General features: G+C 46.7%; 2 protein-coding genes across 15 annotated transcripts in view; one reads left to right on the top strand and one right to left on the bottom strand.

The window, feature by feature from the left end:
- LOC111251811 (transmembrane emp24 domain-containing protein 7-like) overlaps positions 1–19,957 on the top strand; it is a 154,496-nt gene that overhangs the window by 38,307 nt on the left and 96,232 nt on the right. For 6 of the 9 annotated variants that reach the window (XR_015328870.1, XR_015328869.1, XM_086990743.1 and 3 more), the window contains one exon: positions 618–774. The exons of the other annotated variants lie outside the window; for them this stretch is intronic. Coding sequence is in view for 4 of the 6 variants with exons in the window: in XM_086990743.1 (XP_086846869.1) it covers positions 618–774 (157 nt within the window). In the remaining 2 variants the exon portion in view is untranslated. The remainder of the gene's footprint in view (positions 1–617; positions 775–19,957) is intronic. 9 annotated transcript variants of the gene reach the window in all.
- The window catches only part of LOC111251810 (homeobox protein Meis1-like), a 110,542-nt gene that overhangs the window by 14,975 nt on the left and 75,610 nt on the right, over positions 1–19,957 (bottom strand). For all 6 annotated transcript variants that reach the window (XR_015328867.1, XR_015328868.1, XM_022808840.2 and 3 more), the window contains 2 exons: positions 9,396–9,544; positions 8,926–9,002 (listed from right to left, as the gene is read on the bottom strand). Coding sequence is in view for 4 of the 6 variants with exons in the window: in XM_022808840.2 (XP_022664575.1) it covers positions 8,926–9,002; positions 9,396–9,544 (226 nt within the window). In the remaining 2 variants the exon portion in view is untranslated. The remainder of the gene's footprint in view (positions 1–8,925; positions 9,003–9,395; positions 9,545–19,957) is intronic.

Here is a 19,957-nt window from a genome sequence, read left to right as displayed (position 1 = left end):
AAACGTTGAAGCGCAAGGAAAACTGTCAACAAAGTGCCAGGGTTATGCTAGCTGAAAACGAATTTGTATGATATTTGTTCAGTTTGGGATAGGACAAATGTGGCTATCGTAAGTGCATATGAGTGGGAGAAGTTTACAGATGCAGACCAATACGACAAATAGTACGTATGCAGGATATTACCTGGTACAAGTGACCTATTATGATGTTAGGTCAGAATAGATAGGTGCACTAATGGCTAGCGACGACCCAACAGATATCTATGGATTTGAGACATATCATTCATCCTATAGGTATTACCAAAGACACAATTGAGCGTCCGATAGTATAGGTTTACATACCAATGTAATGCTTAATCGAACTTCTTACCCGATGACTTGTATAAACATGCATATTCACTGCACTGTTTGACGTAGTGTCTGCAGACGAGGGCTTTGAACTCGAGAAAAAAGAAGAGACTTCCTTTTTAGTATTAGTTCGAAAAAAATTGTCTCCACCTTTAGCGGCGCCAACATTGTTGGTTATGGTGAGAGTGGCAGAGGTGAAGCGATATCCTAGCTGGCAAAAAAAACATCGAAGTACTGCAATAGAACCTCTCTTTCTATTTCTCTCTATTCAGGATGCGCAGCTATATCTACATCTATATTTTCGGAAGCGTTCGCTTCACTCCGTCGTCGGTTGTAGACCTCGTCCCCTTCCGTCATAAGCAACTTTGTGTCGGTAACATTACCGCTTTCTCTACTTCACTTTTGGGGCTCGCGACAGCCAACGTATTGGTAAGTGAGAACACTGTTGGTGGCTTCATTGGACCGGGATACATTACTAAAGCTCCTTCTTCTACCTCCGTAATACTATTCCCTCAACGGCATCGCCTTTTTTATTTTCACTTAAGTTTCAAATCACCCCCGTAGGCAAATTGGCTAAACTCAGATACCTTTACCAAGTAATTTGAGTGGCTCCCTAGAATCAGACTAACTATTACAGCCATGCACATTGACTCTGCATGCATTTATGTGCCCTTTACTTACTGTAAAGTGATTGAAGTGTGGGTTACTTCGATATTGTGCTCGTTCTATCATGTGATCTCTGATCCGATGAAGGAAAGAAGCTGGCGTTTGCTGTCGCTATATGACTTTGCGTAAATGTCTATCAGTGAGTGTGCGTGAATCTAACGCCGAGTAGTCGTGCCTGACACCGGTTGGGCCGGCCGCTAGGACAGAAAGAACTACTCGAACCGCATTACTTGGGTAACGCCGAATGAAAGCAAGTGGGCACCGGGAATACTGGTTGTCTCGTTGGGCTTCCTTGATCCTTATATATGGCTCCCATGGGAGGCGTCGCGCTCCTCTGGTCACCAACGGACAGCTAGGCAGGCCAGCAGGCAGTGAGGGACCTACCGAGCGATCGATCGATCCTGCCCTTGCCTTTCTGTCTCTGTATACTGTAACCTACTACAGACGCACTTTGCTCTGCTATTTCATTGTCACACCGACCAAAACTGGCCAACAGCAAGGAGATTTATAGGCCGGATTTGCAACTAAATACCAAAACACCTACGTCGCCCACGATCGACTCCTGATATGCTCGCGCAGGCGAATCTATGTTTAGACTGAAGTATACCGCGCACACGAAGCCGTCACACAATAAAGCTATATCTACCTTGCCAACAAAAAACCCGAGTCACCCTTCTCTTTGACTTTACGCGGCTTGCAACGCGATAGCCGCGACCCATAGTCGCTCTCACAATGTCCCGTAATCCGTTATTCGAGCAAAGGATCAATTGTTGGATTAAATAGAGTAATGTGCATTGCATTTGCTAGCGTAGCTACACCGACGAAATCATCTACGTAGATTGTTGTCTATTGACTGCTGGAAAAACAACTTGAAAAATAAACTGTGCCATATTTAGATTGGGATGAATCCGTTGACAGTTATTCTAATTTTGGTGTAGCTGCGGTCGAATTCAAAATTCGAACACACTAAATAGCGTCTGAAGGTCCTATACAGGAAACGAAACGTTTGTGTAATCTTGTGTAGTTTATTTACGCGTCTGGTCGCATATACAACATGTGTGTGCGGAGATCCAGGGCACAAATCCACAAATACTGTCTTTTCCAGCTGAAAACCAGGTTCCTGCCTACCGTCACGCCAGCGACGGATCTTGTTTATAATGAGGCAAATACCTAGCAAGTAACTTCACCGTTCATGGCTCTGTGCTCACTGTCCAACCTCTTTTCTAATCGTCCTCCTTTTCTATGTGACGTATCTTCTTTTTCTCTATCTCTGTCATTCATTAGTGAAATTCTTTGGCAGTTGTGCAGCCACCCTGTTTTTGCCCCACACATTACACAGCTGTCGAACAACTGGATAAGCTGCCAATATGGCGGATGCTGCTGTGGGCACGGCCTAGGCTGTTAGATGTCCAGGCAGTACTAACGGAGGTACTGCCCACAAGCGAGCACAGGGACTGTCGTTAGGAAGCACAAGTCTCGCTTAGATACTTCAAATATTTATACCGTTCGCATAAAACTACGTAACTATTGTGCTGCACCCCGTCTTGCTACTGGTGCTGCCCCTACTGCGGAAGAGGTGTCACTTCTATTTAACTTAATGCACCCTTTTATCCACTAGCAGTACCGTAATGGCGACCCGAAAGACCACCCCCGGAGGTGAGCATTAGTCCCATGCCTTTAGTATGTAGAGAAGAAGAAGTTATAATGCAGCGAACCAAACGAAGAAACGAGGAACGAGATGGAAAGACCCCGATGCACTAGTTCGCGCGAGCGTCCCACAAACCCAGCAGTGCAGCTTTGACGAGTAAAGAAGTACGAAACATCCACTAACATTCACAAGCTTCCAAGTCAATGATCCTGCCAACGGCATGGGGAGGAAAACAACCAAATCAGATAGTCAGTAAACCAAGACGGCTGTTATGACAAGAAGCTACTGTGTCGTGATACAGCGACACGTACAGGGAAAAGTCATTAGGCAGAAGACAATGTCGACGCTATGCTTGGCTTTGGTTTGTGTTATGGCGGATGGCACACACCGATTCATTGGTAAGTAGGTCTGGATAAGGAGGCAGGAAAAGGCTTACCCGGTTACATTACAGTAGTGGGTCGAAGCATAAATGTCGGGGGTAATGAGTCAGCTCCATTTTAGAGCTGTTCGATCAAATGAAGCCGAGTTGTACAATAAGGCTGTGGTCGTAAACATGGGATATCGAACGACGGTAGTTCAAATTCTATAATATATTAAAGGATTCGGCCCTACGAAGATCGTGCACGCGAATCTGTGCAGGTTGGATCTAGTAAATATCTGAAAAATTTACTGGACAGCCCAACGCATGTTTATCTCTGTGCTACGATGAGCGCGACCATATCAATTCTATAGATGGTTTCAACATAACTTTTCCTCTCTTTGTAACGATATGTTGAGTTAGCTTGGCGTGCATTGTTTACACAGTTCCATAAGGAGCGCATACGCTGTAAAGACATCAAGCGAAACATCAACACTTGTGAGCTCACACCCTAAAGCCTGTTATTTCCTAGCGAAGTTATGCGAGCACATTCAGATTCACTGGGAAACCTGGCTCCCCGCTACGATTACGCTGTTCGGCCAGCCGGTTTCAAAACTACATCTTGAAACAGTCATAATGAAACTCACCTATTCGCTGTTACTTAATCGTGTATTTTCAGCGTAATTCCCGTCGGGTAAGAGCATCAGTTGGCTACCTCTAAGATCTATAGTGACTTTTTCGATTCTAATGCCTTTTGCTTGCCAAAAATCTTCCAGTTTATTTACACCCTGATAAGGCATGTTCTTCAGCTACTATGAAATGACTCATAATACCGCCGGTTCTTATTGAAGTAAGGACAGAGATGAGATGAGATGGCCGGCTACAGGAGTTAAAGTAATGCGTCTTAGCAGACCAAAGCAACCGCTATGAGGCTTAATTGTTTGTTTCCAGCAAAAACCTTACTTAGTGGCATACTCATTGAAATCTATCTAGCCCAGCTCGTTTCCACCCAGTCTAATGTAAAACATGTACAGCTATAAAGGCCAATATTGGCGTAACTTTATCTTGTTAGTGCTTAGCAGAATAAGATATAACTAACTGGCTTTATCAAGTCACTACTGGCTTACGCGCGTCATGCATGATTAAATCGATATCCAGGGATCGGTTTTTCTGTAGAAGCTAATACATGGCGCGATAATTGCACAAATCTCACTATACTTCGCAAGAGATGCAAAGGACGGTATCATTAACCATCTCTTAAATAAACCTCAGTCAATAATACAATACGAACGATGTTCGAAAGCGTCCATTGGGCTGGCTGTTCCTTTTCGTCTACACGCAACAAATCTACCTTCCTGCCTCTTAACACGTATTTATTAGAAAGTGGTTCGTTTTGCGACCTGGTCATCGTTTTTCTCTTTTAGACCAGTTTAGACTCAAGATTTTAGGCGCCCACACTCCGTCCCGATGTCCAAACACAGCTGCAACAGCGCTGTTAACCGGATTTCGTCCTGCTCAGTGAATGCTACCACCTGATCTTCACTCGCACCTCGTTAGCGGTACTGTTCGTGCACCCGCTGTAGCGTACTTACTTGTTCTTCTCACTAGTTTCGTAAGCAAGATGTCCTATAGTCCGCCAGTTCTAGGCGCCTGTAAGAGCACCTACTTTACTTCTTTAGATGACTTTCCCTTCAAACCTGAAAAGCTCAAAACGACAACAGCGCTGTCTAGCGGCGTAGGGCAGCTATAATGAGATCTCTGAAGTGACTTTTGCTTCCAGCGTTGCCCAGCTGGCCACCGCTGTTACTACTAGTACTACCGCTATGGTTATTTACAGTCAGTCACTCCCAAGTTGTCCGATCCTTACACCGCACTAACCGTTGGTCTCAGATACGTTTGCCGCCACTGCTTTCACAGCTCCTCGCTAACGATTACCTCTTGTATCCAAAGCACAGTCGACTTAGCCCTCCGACGCACACGAAGCTTTAGCTTTCTTTTTCACCCCAGAATCCTACAAGTAAACACAGGCAGGCGGTAGCCGACCACTGGGGCAGGCTTACACAGCGGAATGCTGGAGACTTTGAACGCGTCCGCTATGCTACCAGAGCTCTACGCAGCTGTACGCACCTCCTACCTATAGTTCTTAGGACGCGCTCCTCTCTAGTGAGGCACTCTCACTAGATCATTCACTCAGCCTTCTTCCATTCGCATCCCATCCTCTGTTCCCTCGCCCTCCCGATATATAGTCTCATTCTTCTCTAAAAAAAAAATAGGAAGAAACGAAGCCGAAGAGACCATTTTCGCTCGGTCTTCACCGCACCTAGCGATGTAGGAACGGAACGCTTCACCGCTCAGGGGCAGTCAGCCAGCCAGCCCGAGAAGATCTTTAGTGGACTCCAGTGCTAGAGGCTGAAGTATGCACTCAATGACATTAGCCAGTATAATGCGCGCGGCTGACGCTGCTGCCGTGTCGTAATGTATTCAAGAGATATGATTGGATTCCGCGCCTATATACGCACCCTATTTTGATACGGGCTTACACGTCTATTGAGATTGCGCTGGGTAGACAACGCTCAATACGCTCCGACATAGCAAAGTCACCGCTACGAGTGCCACTGCCACTTCAAATTTCGTTGGATTGTGAAAGCCACACAGGCAGTGGCTGTACGTTTCTCGGTCTCGGCTTTGGGCGAACTCGTGATTCGCGCATCCCGTTGTTCGCAACAAGGTAAAATTGGCACAATGACCCGTGCGAGCTGTCCTCCGAAATATGCAGCGTACCACCGTAGAGTTCACTGAGAAGCAGGCATAGGAAAATAAAGGCTGACGCATCACCAATAACGACGATGAACTTTAAACGTCTAACTATAGCGATATTACAACACTGGTCGCTTGAATTCTTTTCTGCTGTATGTTAGCTCCGAGAAAAATCTGGGTGGCGACTCCAGAACGTCTTCAAGTTGACTCTGTTATTTGCTAACTTGATTTGGAAGTTGCTGCTGTTGGTGTAGATGTCAGTCTAGCTGCAGCGTGATATCATCGCTACGACGTCCGTGAATCGCTCGGAGACACTAACAAGGGCAGGCTCGAAAGGCCGAAACAGAGAGCTCCGTTGCCCGCGGCACGAGTGCTACAGCAGCCACTTCGTACAATAGCATACAGGTAGAAAGATTTGTATGTATAGCTGAAACGAGATGACGAATCTATGGGCGAGTACACTTGCTTAAACCCCGTCCCACGATGGTCTATAGCGGTACGAGCGCCCCTAACCTGGGCTCTAGATACGCCTGCTCAAATGGCCGAGTGACATCCACGGTAATGCTAATGGTTGAAATGTGATTATTGCCAAGTAAGTGGATATCACTGGGGAAAGTCTAATAGTAGATGGAGATTCAGGCTCGATATGGCCCCAGGTCTCATTCCACGTACTCCGATGCCATTCATCGATGGGTTTTGAAATGGATGCAATGTAGTAGTTGAGTAGTTGATAAAATGCACCTATTCGAACTTCGAGTATGGCCGAAAAACGAACTCACAACTTGACACGCAGTTTGCAGCGGCTAGCAGCTAGGATACTACTAAGTACCGGTAAACATTATCCATTATCTTGAGAACGGCATTAAATGAAGTCTACTTCATTGTAAGATAATTGATTTATATAAATATATATTTTATTGATCTGTATTGACAAAAATATCACCAGTCAAAAATGAATGGAGCGAGCGAAAATCCCGAGTGTAACAACAGGACATATCAAGCACAGCCGTTCGTGATCCGTTATGGCTGTGTAACGGGTTTATTCGTCCAATTTCAGCCCGTCATTCTAGCGCGCATGTGCTTTCTAAAGCATAGCAACGCTTTTGACAGCTCCCACATTCGACAGTAGTTCGAACAAATGTGCCTCGAGTCTGGCAAAATCTACCGACGAGGCAACTGCAAGTGAACGTCAAATATTGAAAACAACAGCGATCGTGGCAGTCAACATGAACTACTCACGGAAAGCATGGGGCTGCTCTCTGGGTGCAGCTATAAATTGCGTAAACACGGCCGACAAACGGTAACCTTGTTGCATCCAGCCCGTATTACGTTGTCAACCTGTCAAATGTATGAATTCAACGGGCAGCAACTGCTGCGTCCGAATGACACCGTTTCCCTCTCCCGGGGGTAGATGTGCGAGATACAACCCTCCATAGCGCAGTATGCGGATACCAGTAAGCAGTTCGGCAGTGGCGCCCTTTTGTAGAAACGAAAACGCTACCAGTCTGAATAGCTAGTACAGCATGAAGAACCGCACAAATATACCGCCTATCCCATTTACGTTCGCTCTGTTGTCAAAAGTCAGCCACTGCCTCCCAGCAGGAACCATCCGCTGGTGTTGCTGTCGTATCTCGGCTAGCGATCGCGCGGCTAGTGACGACCAAGCAGCGTCCGCATCGGAACACTGTAATATCTCCTCGTTCTCCTTGATTCTCTGATTCTATAAGGGACGTTCTGTGTAATGTTTCTTGGACCACCCTCTGAATTCCCGAGTTAGTGGTCACAGATGTGTATGACTGCTGGCTCCATCGCTTCGGCCATTATTTGCCGCTGCCCTCGACCAAACATCTGCAGCGCCTTGAAACGCTCCGACGATCCCTTCCTTCTTCTAACAACGCTGCGACTACGCTGCTCACCAGCTGAACCATAGGACATAGAAAGTTTAGTCAAAATAAGCTGTTGTCTCATCTAGTCCACCCCCAGCCACTTCGACTCCTACCCGATATCTTCGAAGTGTATCAAAAATGTCGCCCAGCTTTTTCTACGAGCTTACGCCCCAAAGCAAGCTATAGTATATAGCTTAGTTCCATTTTCAGTCCCTTCCCCTTCAGAGGCTTTTCGCTTTTCGGCGTTGCTTTGCCTTACCAGCTAAATCCTCTTGGCAGTGCTACCTTGTCAGGTTAGTAGCCACAGTCGAATGCTGTTGCCGCCTCCACCTGCATGCTCGAACTAGCCCTGAATGAACATCTGGTCTCATTAAGTGCGAGCGATTCGAGAAAAATCTGTGGAGGAAGAGTAAGCGCCCGTCTCGTACGGAGCGCTTCCCTTGTAGCCCAACATAGCGGTTCGTTTTTTGTGCATTGTCACTTCCAGGCTATAAGCTTATGGGTGCGTGTACATGCAAGGGCAATTTTTTTGGTTTCCATATCAACGGCTAGCGTCAGGGGTTGACTATGAGGGTGGCGTTGGACGACCATGGAGCATCCACCGGCAACGTTCGAATGCGCTCGGCATCCAAAACGTATTTCGAAAATACAACGAAATCAGAAAAAAGATAGGACAAGAACAGAGTTGTCGGCCAGCTGGTGTCGTATAGATTGGTTTAGCAGTAATTGACGCCTCTGAGCTTATCAGACTACAATATCGTTGCTTAGCTTCTTTTCTTGGCAATACTATCAAACGCACATGCTATTCAGATCGTCTGAATCATGAACAGTGGCAACGGCTAAGTACTTAGACCAGCTTTGGAGCCTTACTGCGTTGAACGAATTAGGTTAAGCGGATATATACTAATAATACTAATACGATATTTATTATTGCTAGTATGCTAGAGTTACGCAGAAGGCTAATATGTAGTCAGTGATAGATACGAACTAATCTTAAGGTAAAAGACAAATGCCAGATCCTCGTTTGATTTTCCTGAGAAAAGGACAATGATAAACGTATGTGTATATTGCAGTTTGCCTATGATAAAACACAGAGAGCTTCCAAAAAAAGGAAAATCATTGTGAACTCCTGAACGTCGCTCGCTTTGCAGGATACGGCAAGTGAAATAAGAACATTTGACGAGTCTGCTTTCCTTTGTCCATAAGCAATAGGAGAGTGCTATAAGACGGGATACTAGGATGCGTTCTGTACAATGACTACTAACCAGTTGTTGACCTGCAGGATGGTCAGGCCGGTATCCTGGGCCAGTTGTTTCTTCTGGTCCTCACTGGGGTAGGGGTGCTGAAAATCAAAACGAAACAAAAATGCAATCAGATATAATCAGGCCTACTTGGCTTAGCTAATTCACATATCCTTTTATCAATCACATTTCTACCTCACCAACCAATAAGGTATAAATATATACGGATTTTGACTTGCGCTTCATAATACATACGACGTACTTCTTGAAGACCAAGATGTAACCATGTCTAGCAACTGTTATAGCTAAGAAACGCTGAGATCATTTATTACCTCCCACAACGGCCGTGTAGCCATATAGGGCGCAGTCTAACAGCACACTATAATGAAGGTAAATAATATGCACATATATTCAGTCATATATATATATATATGAGAGATTGAGAGAGGGGGGGAGAGAAAGAGAAATTAGCCTTAATATGAGGTAGGACGTACGGTGAGATGCTGGAAGAGCCAAGCACGCATGATGTTGGTGGCCACCTTGGGGAAGATACCTCTTTTCTTTTGGCGTCGCTTGCCGCCGCCGCTCCTGTCCTCCTCGTCCTCCTCGCCTGTTCCGTCGCCGCTGCCGATCGAAGCGTCGCCTAAAATCGCCACGAAAAACAACAAATGGCGCCGGAAACAAAAAAATAAAACGAGAACAACTGTTAGGAGAGAAAGCGCTAACCGGAATCGGTGGTTTTTGATGAGTTCAGCTATCGACCTTTGTTGAATATGTTTAGCTCGATTCGTTAATGCCAATGTCAGAGGTTGTAAATAATTAAATAAACGGCTATTTAGGTTTCATTAGAAGCGCCGCAGATACCATTAGTGCTACTTGTCGGTTCTTCGTGCGAAGCAACTTGACTTGGTTGTTTTTACTGTTGCTGTACCCCCTTGCCGATGTTTGTCGATTTACTATGAAGCGATACCGAAATAGTTTTTTTTTTTCATTTACGAGCACGTGGATGTCACCGCCTCGATTTTGTCAACTAGAAGGCCATTCAGTTGAGTCGAAGGATATCACGAGGAACAGGACACTACGATGGGTACACAGACAGCTATCCTTACAAAGGATTTAGCACATCTACGGTTCGAATATTGGCCGCCGAAAAGGCTAACCGAGGAGTTCTCTTCTAGGACTAAGTTCGGTTGAAGGAGTTTCTAGCATGTCGGCGTACTACTGGAAGCATACCAGTAGTACGGAGACGCACTTTAACGAAATGTCGGTTAGTGAATCGGGCGAAAGACGCTCTCCGTGAGAAATTCAAAAAGCGTGCTTTTCTGGTTAGCACCAATTTCAGGGCTCGGAAACTATGTTTTTCTGTAATGCTACTAGGTGGTACATGCGATTATAGATCTTAGTCCACTAAAACTTATGCCCGAATCGCAATGTCCTTGTTACGAAGGTTAGGTGTTAGTCTCCTTTCTACTACCGTCCGTCTCGACTATATCACTTTAGGTAGTTGGACAAATTTTCCCTATAATGTACGATATCTTATGTAATTGTATTTAATACGTTAGTGAGCAAATACTTTCTGTAGGTTGGCTCGTTCATTGAACATTTCGTTTCACATGCCCCCCTGTTCGTCTCTGTATCTTGCAAACACTAGTAGGCGCATGACAACTAGGACAACGAGGTCAAGCACCGCCTTCAAGCAAATTCATTGAGTACCCGATTCGATTTCTGAAGGCGTCACTCCGCCGTTAGTGTTGTCGAGTTTTGATTGACAACCAACCCGCGCATGTCAAGTTTCCTCGGCCCTCTTCTCTCTTGCAAAATCAAGCTGCTTCGGATGTCCCTATTTCAGTCCAAGTCCCATGATCTTAGTGCCATTTGCCATCTGTGGCTGGCAATGGTTCCCATTGCTATTGATTACTTCGGTGTTATTATGCGAACAATGACGACAACGAAGATCTAGAGCAGCGGCACTCGAATGGGGAGCTGAAGACTCCAGATAGTGATGGTGGAGCTAATGGCGGATAAGTAAGCTAGAGAAGTGACATGGGGGCTCGATTTGGTTGTCGAATGTTAACTGTCGTGTTGGGCTTTGGAAACGCCCAGAGACTCGTTCAATGAGGTAACGATCGATGATTGATTTGACCATTTGAACTTAATTGAGGTTTATAGTTTAGGTCTAGGATATCTGAACAGTGAGCATTAGGCCAAGGGGTCAAATGCTCTGTCGTATATTTGATTGAGTCTGAAAGATGTTTCTTGCAGAAGTTCGTCGAGGTAGGCGATTTACGCACACCGGAAGGAACGCCATTATAAGCGATGTTCAATTAAGTTTTTTTTTTTTAAATATTACCGCACTTTGTGAAAAGACGCATATTTGTGCATATAGTTTTGAATTATGATTTTATAACGACTTACCGGCATAAATAGATGTTTGTGTATATCTTTTGTTAATAATTTTATTTATAGAGACGTTTATACGTTCTTTACAGATGTTTATCATATGAATAGTTTCAGTTAAATGGTCGAGGATAATTACAAGTAATTCAAGTTGAATTGTTTTGTGAGTGAACAATTTTAATAATATTAGCTATATTTTTGGGTTTCTGAAGAGAGATCTGCGTCTCTTTCGTCCAGCTGTCGGTGTAGGCTTCCAGTAACGACTGCACTTTTCATATAACGTCAATTTGGAATGGTGCAAAGTACTTTAATATTTATAGCATTTTTTTACCATTAGTAGTTGTCTTCCCCACTTTTTTTGATTCCATTGGCCAGCTAGCAGGACTCCTTCAAGCAACTCAGTTTTCAACGCACTGCAAATTGTCTCGGTTCTAGATAAACCCACTTCAGATGCATTTGGATTTCCTGTGTTCATTGCGCTGACTGTCTGGGCATATTTACATAAGCATGTTACATATAGATGTTTATACGTAAGCTCATCTGATGCATAATAGAAGATAATATGCATAAATGGGAATATCATCAGTGTTTTGAATATATTATACAGGCAAAATGAAGACGTGAAAAGCTCCCGCCCCATGTATTTCGTTGGTATAGTTTTCTCTATTATTTCTCTATTACTGCCGAAAATTTGTTTCTTAGCGTCTCTTCTCGTGTCCGGGGCGCATTGTGCGGCGCCTGCAGGTCGACAACTCCTGTTCCGGGTTTCCCGCAGTAACACTGAAACTATTATTCATTTCGATAGGAGAATCGGGCTACGAGAGGCCAGCGTAATGATAGAACGGGAGCAGCGATCATCATCACAGCAAACGCCGCATCGACAGCGGCGGCGGCAGCGGCAGGCTTCGATCACGAGAGCCTTACAAAGCGTAATTTCTCTACTCGAAGGGACTCACGAAGAATAGCGACGACAATGCGTGGTCACACTACACTCACGTGGCCACAGTTCGCTCCGCAACAACGACTGATACAGCTACGTGAGCAAACTGCCCAATAACGAGGGCAATAGCAGGGTCAACAAGGTCCCTTCATCCTATCCAAAGGAAATTTGCGATTCGCTTCTTAACGCTGCTTTGGCCATGGTGCCTATGACTGTGACCAGCATATGCGGTTCTGCTCTGGCGCCTGCTGTTGTTACTGGCGTTGACGCGGCGGCTAACGCTGACGCCACAGCCATCAATGTCGTTGTTTCTATTCAACGAAGCAGCGCTTAGCAGCGACCGTTGAGGCGCCGCTTCTCCCTTAACTCTCCACTGGCTGCTACGTCGCCTCTACTAGCTCGTCTGACGTTGGTCCGAGGCTGTTCGCTGTTGTAGACGCCCTGCAGATCCGATCGGGTCTGGCGGACATCTTACTACGGGTCGAAACGGCAGCCCGACATACGCATAGAAAGGCCAACTGTTCAAATCTCTTACGAGCCGCTCACCCCATCCAGTATCTTGTTCGGTCTATTGCCCTCGTTCTTTTACGTAGTCGCTACGGCGCTCCTAAACGACAGAGGCAAGAGAGCCATGTCAAAAATAGCGCATTGCGTTGTCTCGCTTGCATCCGTCGGCTTTATCTCGCCGCCTGGTCGCAGCTTGTCGAGTCTTCGCTCGATTCAATTCCGTAACGTTGCTGCCTGCTTCGCCGCTGTTGATGTTCATTGCCGTATGATCGACCGCTCGATCTGGCGTGGTGGACGCGCGTTGGCTGTTAGTTGCGGCGTGCTCACCCGTTTTGCGCCCAGAGCCGCGGACAAAGCCAAGCGACCAGCCATCCAGCCAGACAACGCCGCTGATCTTACGGCTGCTGCACAATGTTCCTCAGCCGTTGCTGTGGCAGCGGCTGCTACCCCAGCTGCTTAGAATTTGGTATAATGGCGCGATGGCTTCTCATCCCGATGGTGGTGTAGCGTTGTGTGGCGCTAGGGAGGCTGCGCTCAGAGAATAAGTGCGCATCTCCGGTGCGCTTTGGTGTGTCACCTTCGTTTGAGCATTCGCTCCTGTCGTTGTAATACATCTGAGTGAGAGAGAGCGTGTGTCCCCTCGGCGTGCCAACACCGGGAGGCCGACGGGGCAGTCAAAAGTCAACATTAAACAGCAAAAGTCTCCTTTGTTGAGGCTATAGCTGCGGCCACCAAGAATTCTACTATAATAATATGACGCTACTACGTCGATCAGGGGCATTGTAGCGTACACGAACTGTTTGCGCCCTAATAAGCCGACCAGTCCACCGGTAGATTTAATCAAGTATCATATCGGACATATTAGGTCTAATATTTTGCGAATGTTAATTGTATATATAGAAGACAATGCTTTTCGTTTTACTCCTGAACCGTCTGATCCTCCAGCCAATGGACCCAGCGGTGAAACAAACACAAAGCTAGCAGCCAGGAGATCCGAACAGACAGTAGATGAAGTAAACTACGGCGGAAAAACGTACAGTGTACAAGGAGGGCAGAAACTACGAAGCAACGACCGACGGCCGATCAGCCGAGATCGTTGGACCAACCATAGCGTAGTTAGGTCTGTGATCGTCATGAGAAACATTGTCGTCATCGCCTTTCTGTATCTAAACATGGAGAGCAGGGAACTGGTTGAGACGACAAGACACTAAATGGATAACAGAGAAACTTCGCTCTTCGGCTACTTCACAGCGGGGTTCCCGCTGTCAAATGAGCGAATCGTATCGTCAAAGAATGGGCAAGCTGCTACCACGACGCGTCAACAGCGGCATCCGCAGTACGTTACGAAAACATACGGCTAGAGAACTGGCGACACCGAGCTTCGTATATTGATCGGACATATCTAAAAGCGCAGATAGCTATATATATACATTTGCCATGCAATCCTATGTGTTGCCGGCCAAAACTGCAGACAAAATATCTTTTGCCTTTCCACAAAAATGCTTATCGCGAAAATTACAAGCGTATTTATTTCTCATCGTGTCCATTACCGTCCCGCTTCGCACTGCCGTAAAAACACACCGACAGAAGCTACGAACGACTACACAAGAAGCCTCAAAAAATAAACAATCCCAATAAAGCCATCATTAATGCTGCTATCGCATGTGTAAACTTAAGTTATGAATTGTCTGCTCGCTAGGACCAATAAATACCAGGCCAAGATCCACAAAACTTCGACACCTACATTCGTGATCCCATAAAGGTCATCGACTAATTTCATCAGTTTATGAACTTCGAATTAATTTTGACGGCCAATTCCACTCTAGCACTGTAATTGTTATGATATACAGCATACCCCAGGCGACCAGGACGCGATCAACGCGTGTGTGTGTGTGTGTGCAAATCTGATCAAATCGACTGAGTCTTTTCATTAGCGGTAGTTTATCCGGGGCCTACTTGTTAGTATCGCACTTGTCGTTCGTATGATATAACAAATGAATTGAAGACCTATTGCCGACGTTGCAGCCGATTACAACCGGCGACTACCCGATCCAAGCCACATTTTCTGATCTTTTTACCTCTGCCTTTTTTTTCAGTTGTTTCGTTCTTTAAATTATGGTTTTCTCCAGAAGGTACGTCCTTTCTCGGGAAAGCCCCGGGCCAGTGCTAATCCTAGTAGTCGTGCAACGACTGTGTTCGAGTGCTTCGAAGTGTTCGAAGGCGAAGCTTGCTGTAAACCTGAACAGAACCAAGGTGACGTGGTCCGCCTACCAGCCCGTACGATCGACTAAACTATTCTTTTACAAAATCCAGCATGTCTGTCGGGTCCCTTTGCCCGGCGGTTTTGACATGAACCTCAAGAAGTTGATGTTACTGCTGCTGCCGGCGAGCGCGGACGCGGCTCTTAATCGCGTCGTGCCGAGGTCCCCTTGGGGTTTTTGCAATGTGCGTTTGCACTCATTCTCCGGTCCTTACTTACATTTTATCCCTTTTGTCTATCCTATTTCTCTCTCAGCGCCTCGATAACACCATGGTGGGCATCCACCAGAGCCAACATACTGTCCCGGAAGAATAGCAGCCGGCATAGCTCGGAGCAGATAGCAGGAGATGAGCAGGCGTACGAGCGGTCGGTCGGTCGAGAAACTAGGCGACTGGATGGATCGGCACACTGCAATCTAATCAGAGGCGTTTTCTCATTACGGCTTGTCTGCCAGCCTGACGGCCGGGAAACAGCCGGTTAGCCGCTGCCAAGCTACCACTCGGGGAATGGCAGCAGAAAGGGGTGAATTTGGAGCGACAGAGGCAAGCACAGTGATCGTTGCCTGCTCTGCCGTGCCGTGTGCGATACGTTGCTGTGCACGGCTGTCTGACACATAGCCTGACAGGCAGGAGGGGTAAACTAGGAGGTCTGGTACGCTTCTGGCGTGTCTCCCTGGCGGATTTCTCGCGTAAAAGCAGCTATACCTTTCCCCGTCCTTCTCAGCGTCGGGCTTCACTGCCCTACTCTGTATCAGCTCTCCCTTTCCAGCCAACACGAGAACCGCCGGCACGAACTACTAGCGCCGCCGCCATGTTTGATCACCCCAATCCATTCTGCTTCCCTCTGCTCTCAGAGTCTCCTATCTTCATATTCTGCGTTTCCACCATACTATATTATAGCGAGTGGGGTTAGGCGCTAGTGGAGGTTGGTGGATAGGGGACAAGTGAACGCACCGAGGAAACGCTGAAAATATTTTAATTATAGTAACCGTTGTCTTGCACCATCGTGCGCCCATCGTTCTGCCTTCTCCTCTTCTCCTGAACGTTGGCCCATGCGCTGCACTGGCCCGAACTCTGTCATATCCTCCGAAGCCCATCTCCCAATCTCTTTTTCGCCCCTCCGCCACCTTCTCCCTTCTCAACCCCTCTTTCAAGTCATGTCCCCTCAACAGTTCGGTCGGTTTTCACCCCCGACGTTCTACCGTGCGGTCGACGAGGGACGGCGCGGCTGCGCCTGCCGAAGCCTATCTGGCCCCCGAAACAATGCGCTTCCCTTCCCCGCTTCCTTGAACGACCCTTTCCGGACGCCGCGAGAGGAAGAGAAAAAAAAGAGAGAACTGACAAAGCACACTGCAGAGCTAGTTTCTGACTGCCACGCCAAATCTTGGCAAGAACTGAGGGCTCGATAACTGCAAGGCAGTACACTCGTACTGATCCTAGCTCGGCCGGGTTCGGCCGATTCGGCCGACCAGTAAGCCCGATGTCTGCCAGGCCACTTCTTCTCTGGGATAGACAAGAAAGGTTAGCTGCTTACTCGTTCGCTTCTTCATGAGGTAGTGAGGGAGAGAGCAAGGGAAGTGCAGCGGCGGGGGAGCGGTGGGGCGAGGGGGCCATTATGCGTGACGTCACCCTATAACAACCAATAAGAGCCCATAAAAACAGATCGATGCACCGCCAGAGGGCGTTACCGAAGACACGGTTAGTGTTAGGAAAGAATAAGCGCGCCGGGCGCCCTGCTTTTGCCGCCAGCGGCGGCATCAACAGCGTCTGAATTCACCCTCGCATTAAGCGGGGCGTTCTATGACGGGAGCAAGAATGGCGCCTGCCTGTGGAGTGTCGCAGGAAGACGTAGCAAAGGTGCTGGAAATACGTCATGGATCAGATCCTTTGGAGGTTGTTGTGCTGCGGAGATAGATCCGTTTGCGGATATGTTCGATGAAGTGGACGCGTAGAAGTTAAAAGAGGTAACTAGGGGGAAAACGGCGCGCTTATGTACGATACATGCTAGCCTTTTAAACTAAATAGGGATGTGAGGAAATAGCAGGAGGTTACGGTCTGAGCGAGACAAAACAATCCAAACGAAGAGGTGGACCTCTACATGGTCTACCTTAAGATCTAAAATATTGGCTGTGCATTAGTGCCGAGTTGATAGCAGCGATAGGAGTAGATTTAGGCAATAAATTTAGCTCCAACATGCCACCACTCACACAACGCATGCATATCCTTTTGCCTATAGGTAAGTCTGGCCGGTAAAGCAGATTGTGATAGAGACTGCGCGAGGCAGTTTTCTCTCGAAACGAATAGAAATTAACGACAGATCTTGCTGCTGCTGTCACCAACCAACTGAAAACTATAACTTTTTCAGCATGAATAAAACGTATGTCTTAATAAATCATGGGCAGGGTGGTCAGATCCAGCTCTCGCGGGGCTGTTATACTTGCAGCTTTGCGCTACGGTACTTTAGCAGGCCACAGTACACTGAAACATCCAGAAAATCGAGAGGACAAAAGCGATTCCAAATACATGCGACGCCGTCCATGAGCCTGCCCCTACGTCGACCGCGTACTTTGCTTACTTTCAACTGAATTCGTGAAGAGATAATAGGCGAAATAAAAGAAATGAGCGCATCAGAATCAACACTACACAGTCGACATTCAAAGGCATTCAAAGGCGGACAAAACACAGAATAAGATTTTGCCGTTGTCTGTTCGCCCTTCGCTGGTCGGACATAACGCAACACGAGATGACCGAACTGCTGCCGCTGCTGAGGGAAGAGGTCCTTGACTTGGCGACGATCGCGTTTACCGCCAACAAAAAAGAAGGGCGGCCCCATGGAGGCACCGACAGAGCCACTGGCATCAACGTCAGCTACGGCATCATCGGAGCCACGCGGCGAACCACAGCCAAATCAACCACTCAACAACGACTGCCAGCCAAAAAGTATTCGCCAGCGGAGATTCGGAAACGATTGCAATGTTCTAACATGATACATAATGCTACATGCCGTTGCGGAAGCAATCACTAATGCTAATAGGTAACGGCCAAAGGCGAAACCCCTAAATAGTCGTCACGCGCATACGAACACGTAAACGAATATCAAAGTAAAATGAAAAACTGGGTCCGTTTCGGAAGTTCGACTAATCCTACTGATACTCTCACCGCCATTTAAGGTTTTAATAGGACAGAAAAAATACCTAAGATCGATACGCTGACAGTTTCTATCACTGACCACAACAGTCATTGTATTGTTCATAACGCTTTCAGCCACGCACAACCATTGTTTCAATTAGATTCACGTCCTTCGAATAGCTTACTAGTAGTAATCTGATTTCCGCACTGCTTCTCGACAGCTTCGCAGCCCTGCTGTAGCAGCCGCACAGCTGCTGGTTTGAGACGCGTGCCAACTATCCACATATCTGTCAGTTCACTTCCATAGAATATTACCACTATTTTTGCCAATAGTCTTCCGAACCTCCTATGCGCCAATAGAGCGCTATAGTCCTTAGGCCATATTGCAAAGCAATTGAGTCAAGTTGCCCGTTACTTGGTGCTCTTTCTCATCGGCAATACAAGCTCGTTCGTTTATAGCCCCGTCAAACATCCAACCTACCAATCGACTCCACGACTCGTCGCAAGGCTGAGTCCGCCTAACACTTCTTGAGTCTTAGGTCGCCACTGAACCGCTGAGACTGGGAAGCACCAAAAGATTCCGGGCTGGCTTCATCCCACTGGCCTCTTATCGGGAGATGCGCCGGCTTCAGCCACGCCAGAAGGCACGTGAGCCTGCCGCAGACCGTCATCCATCTCTGTCAGGTCCCCATTAAGTAGGGCAGGATCGGCCAGCGCCTACTAGGTGTAAACTTCGAGGAACGCTTCTGCTCGTGTGTTCAAGACGCTGCTGCTCACGATCGTGATGCTTCCTTTATCTTTCGTCAGCAGTGTTGTTTGTGCTGTGGCACTGCCTCGACGCCTCACGCAATGAGATTACAGGACAGCGGTTGAAGTAGTCGAGAGGCAGCAACAGTGAGATATTGACTGGCGAGCACTACATCTAAAACCATTGCTTGTTTGCCAATAGAGACTCATACTATTTAGTAATGAATAGTGAGCCATTCAGGCCACCAGCGAAGAAAGAGAGTGAAGAAAGCGAGAAAAAAATTCGGAAACTTTGTCTCGGTTTGGCCCACTACTATTCACTATTATTATTATGACATTATTAGCATATATATATGCTACGTATGCTATATATATATATATATATATATATATATATATGAACATATTATAACAGAAGAAAAACGGGTATTGGGAAATGTCCTATCCTTGCGTAAGCTGCCCCTAGCCGTAAAAGTTTTTGCGGCCTAAGGCCTCGTCTGGAACTACCAGCAATTGAGCGGTCATAAACCGAACGCGAGAATGACAAAGAGCGTATAGTTGAGATAGTGTGATCAGCTGATTGCACTTGGTTGGGCCTTGGGGATGACAAGGCATGACAAGGCGACGGTGTCCCTGCGCTCATTCACAACAATGTGAACTTTGGCGTAGTATTGCAGTGTGTTCAGCAGGGGGTTGCCGGAGTGCGGCTGAGAGACGAAAAGGACAAGTGATACCGGACTGCTGCTCTTAATGACGCAAGAGTCACATTTCTCCACACAATGATGGCAACGCGATGATATAATCATAGTGGAATACGATGCCCGCTAATGGCGTTCATTTTCAGAACTGATCCACCGTACGAGTGTGGATTTTTTTAGCAAACGATAAGCAGCTAAGAAAAGACAGAACATGACAAAGGTTAGGAAATCTTGCAAAGGCAAAACGCACGAAAAGGAAGAATTTTATTTTTACGGACCGATTCATAAATTTTTTTTCTAGTTCACAGCTGATTGTGTGTGATGCAGCATCAATGGCTGTATTGTTTTAAATTTACAATCAGCTTGACCTATACTAGCA

Source organism: Varroa destructor, unplaced genomic scaffold (genome assembly GCF_002443255.2).
Source record: "Varroa destructor unplaced genomic scaffold, Vdes_3.0 BEIS01000005.1, whole genome shotgun sequence".
In the NCBI taxonomy this organism is placed as follows: domain Eukaryota; kingdom Metazoa; phylum Arthropoda; class Arachnida; order Mesostigmata; family Varroidae; genus Varroa; species Varroa destructor.
This window is presented reverse-complemented; position numbering and strand designations above follow the sequence as displayed.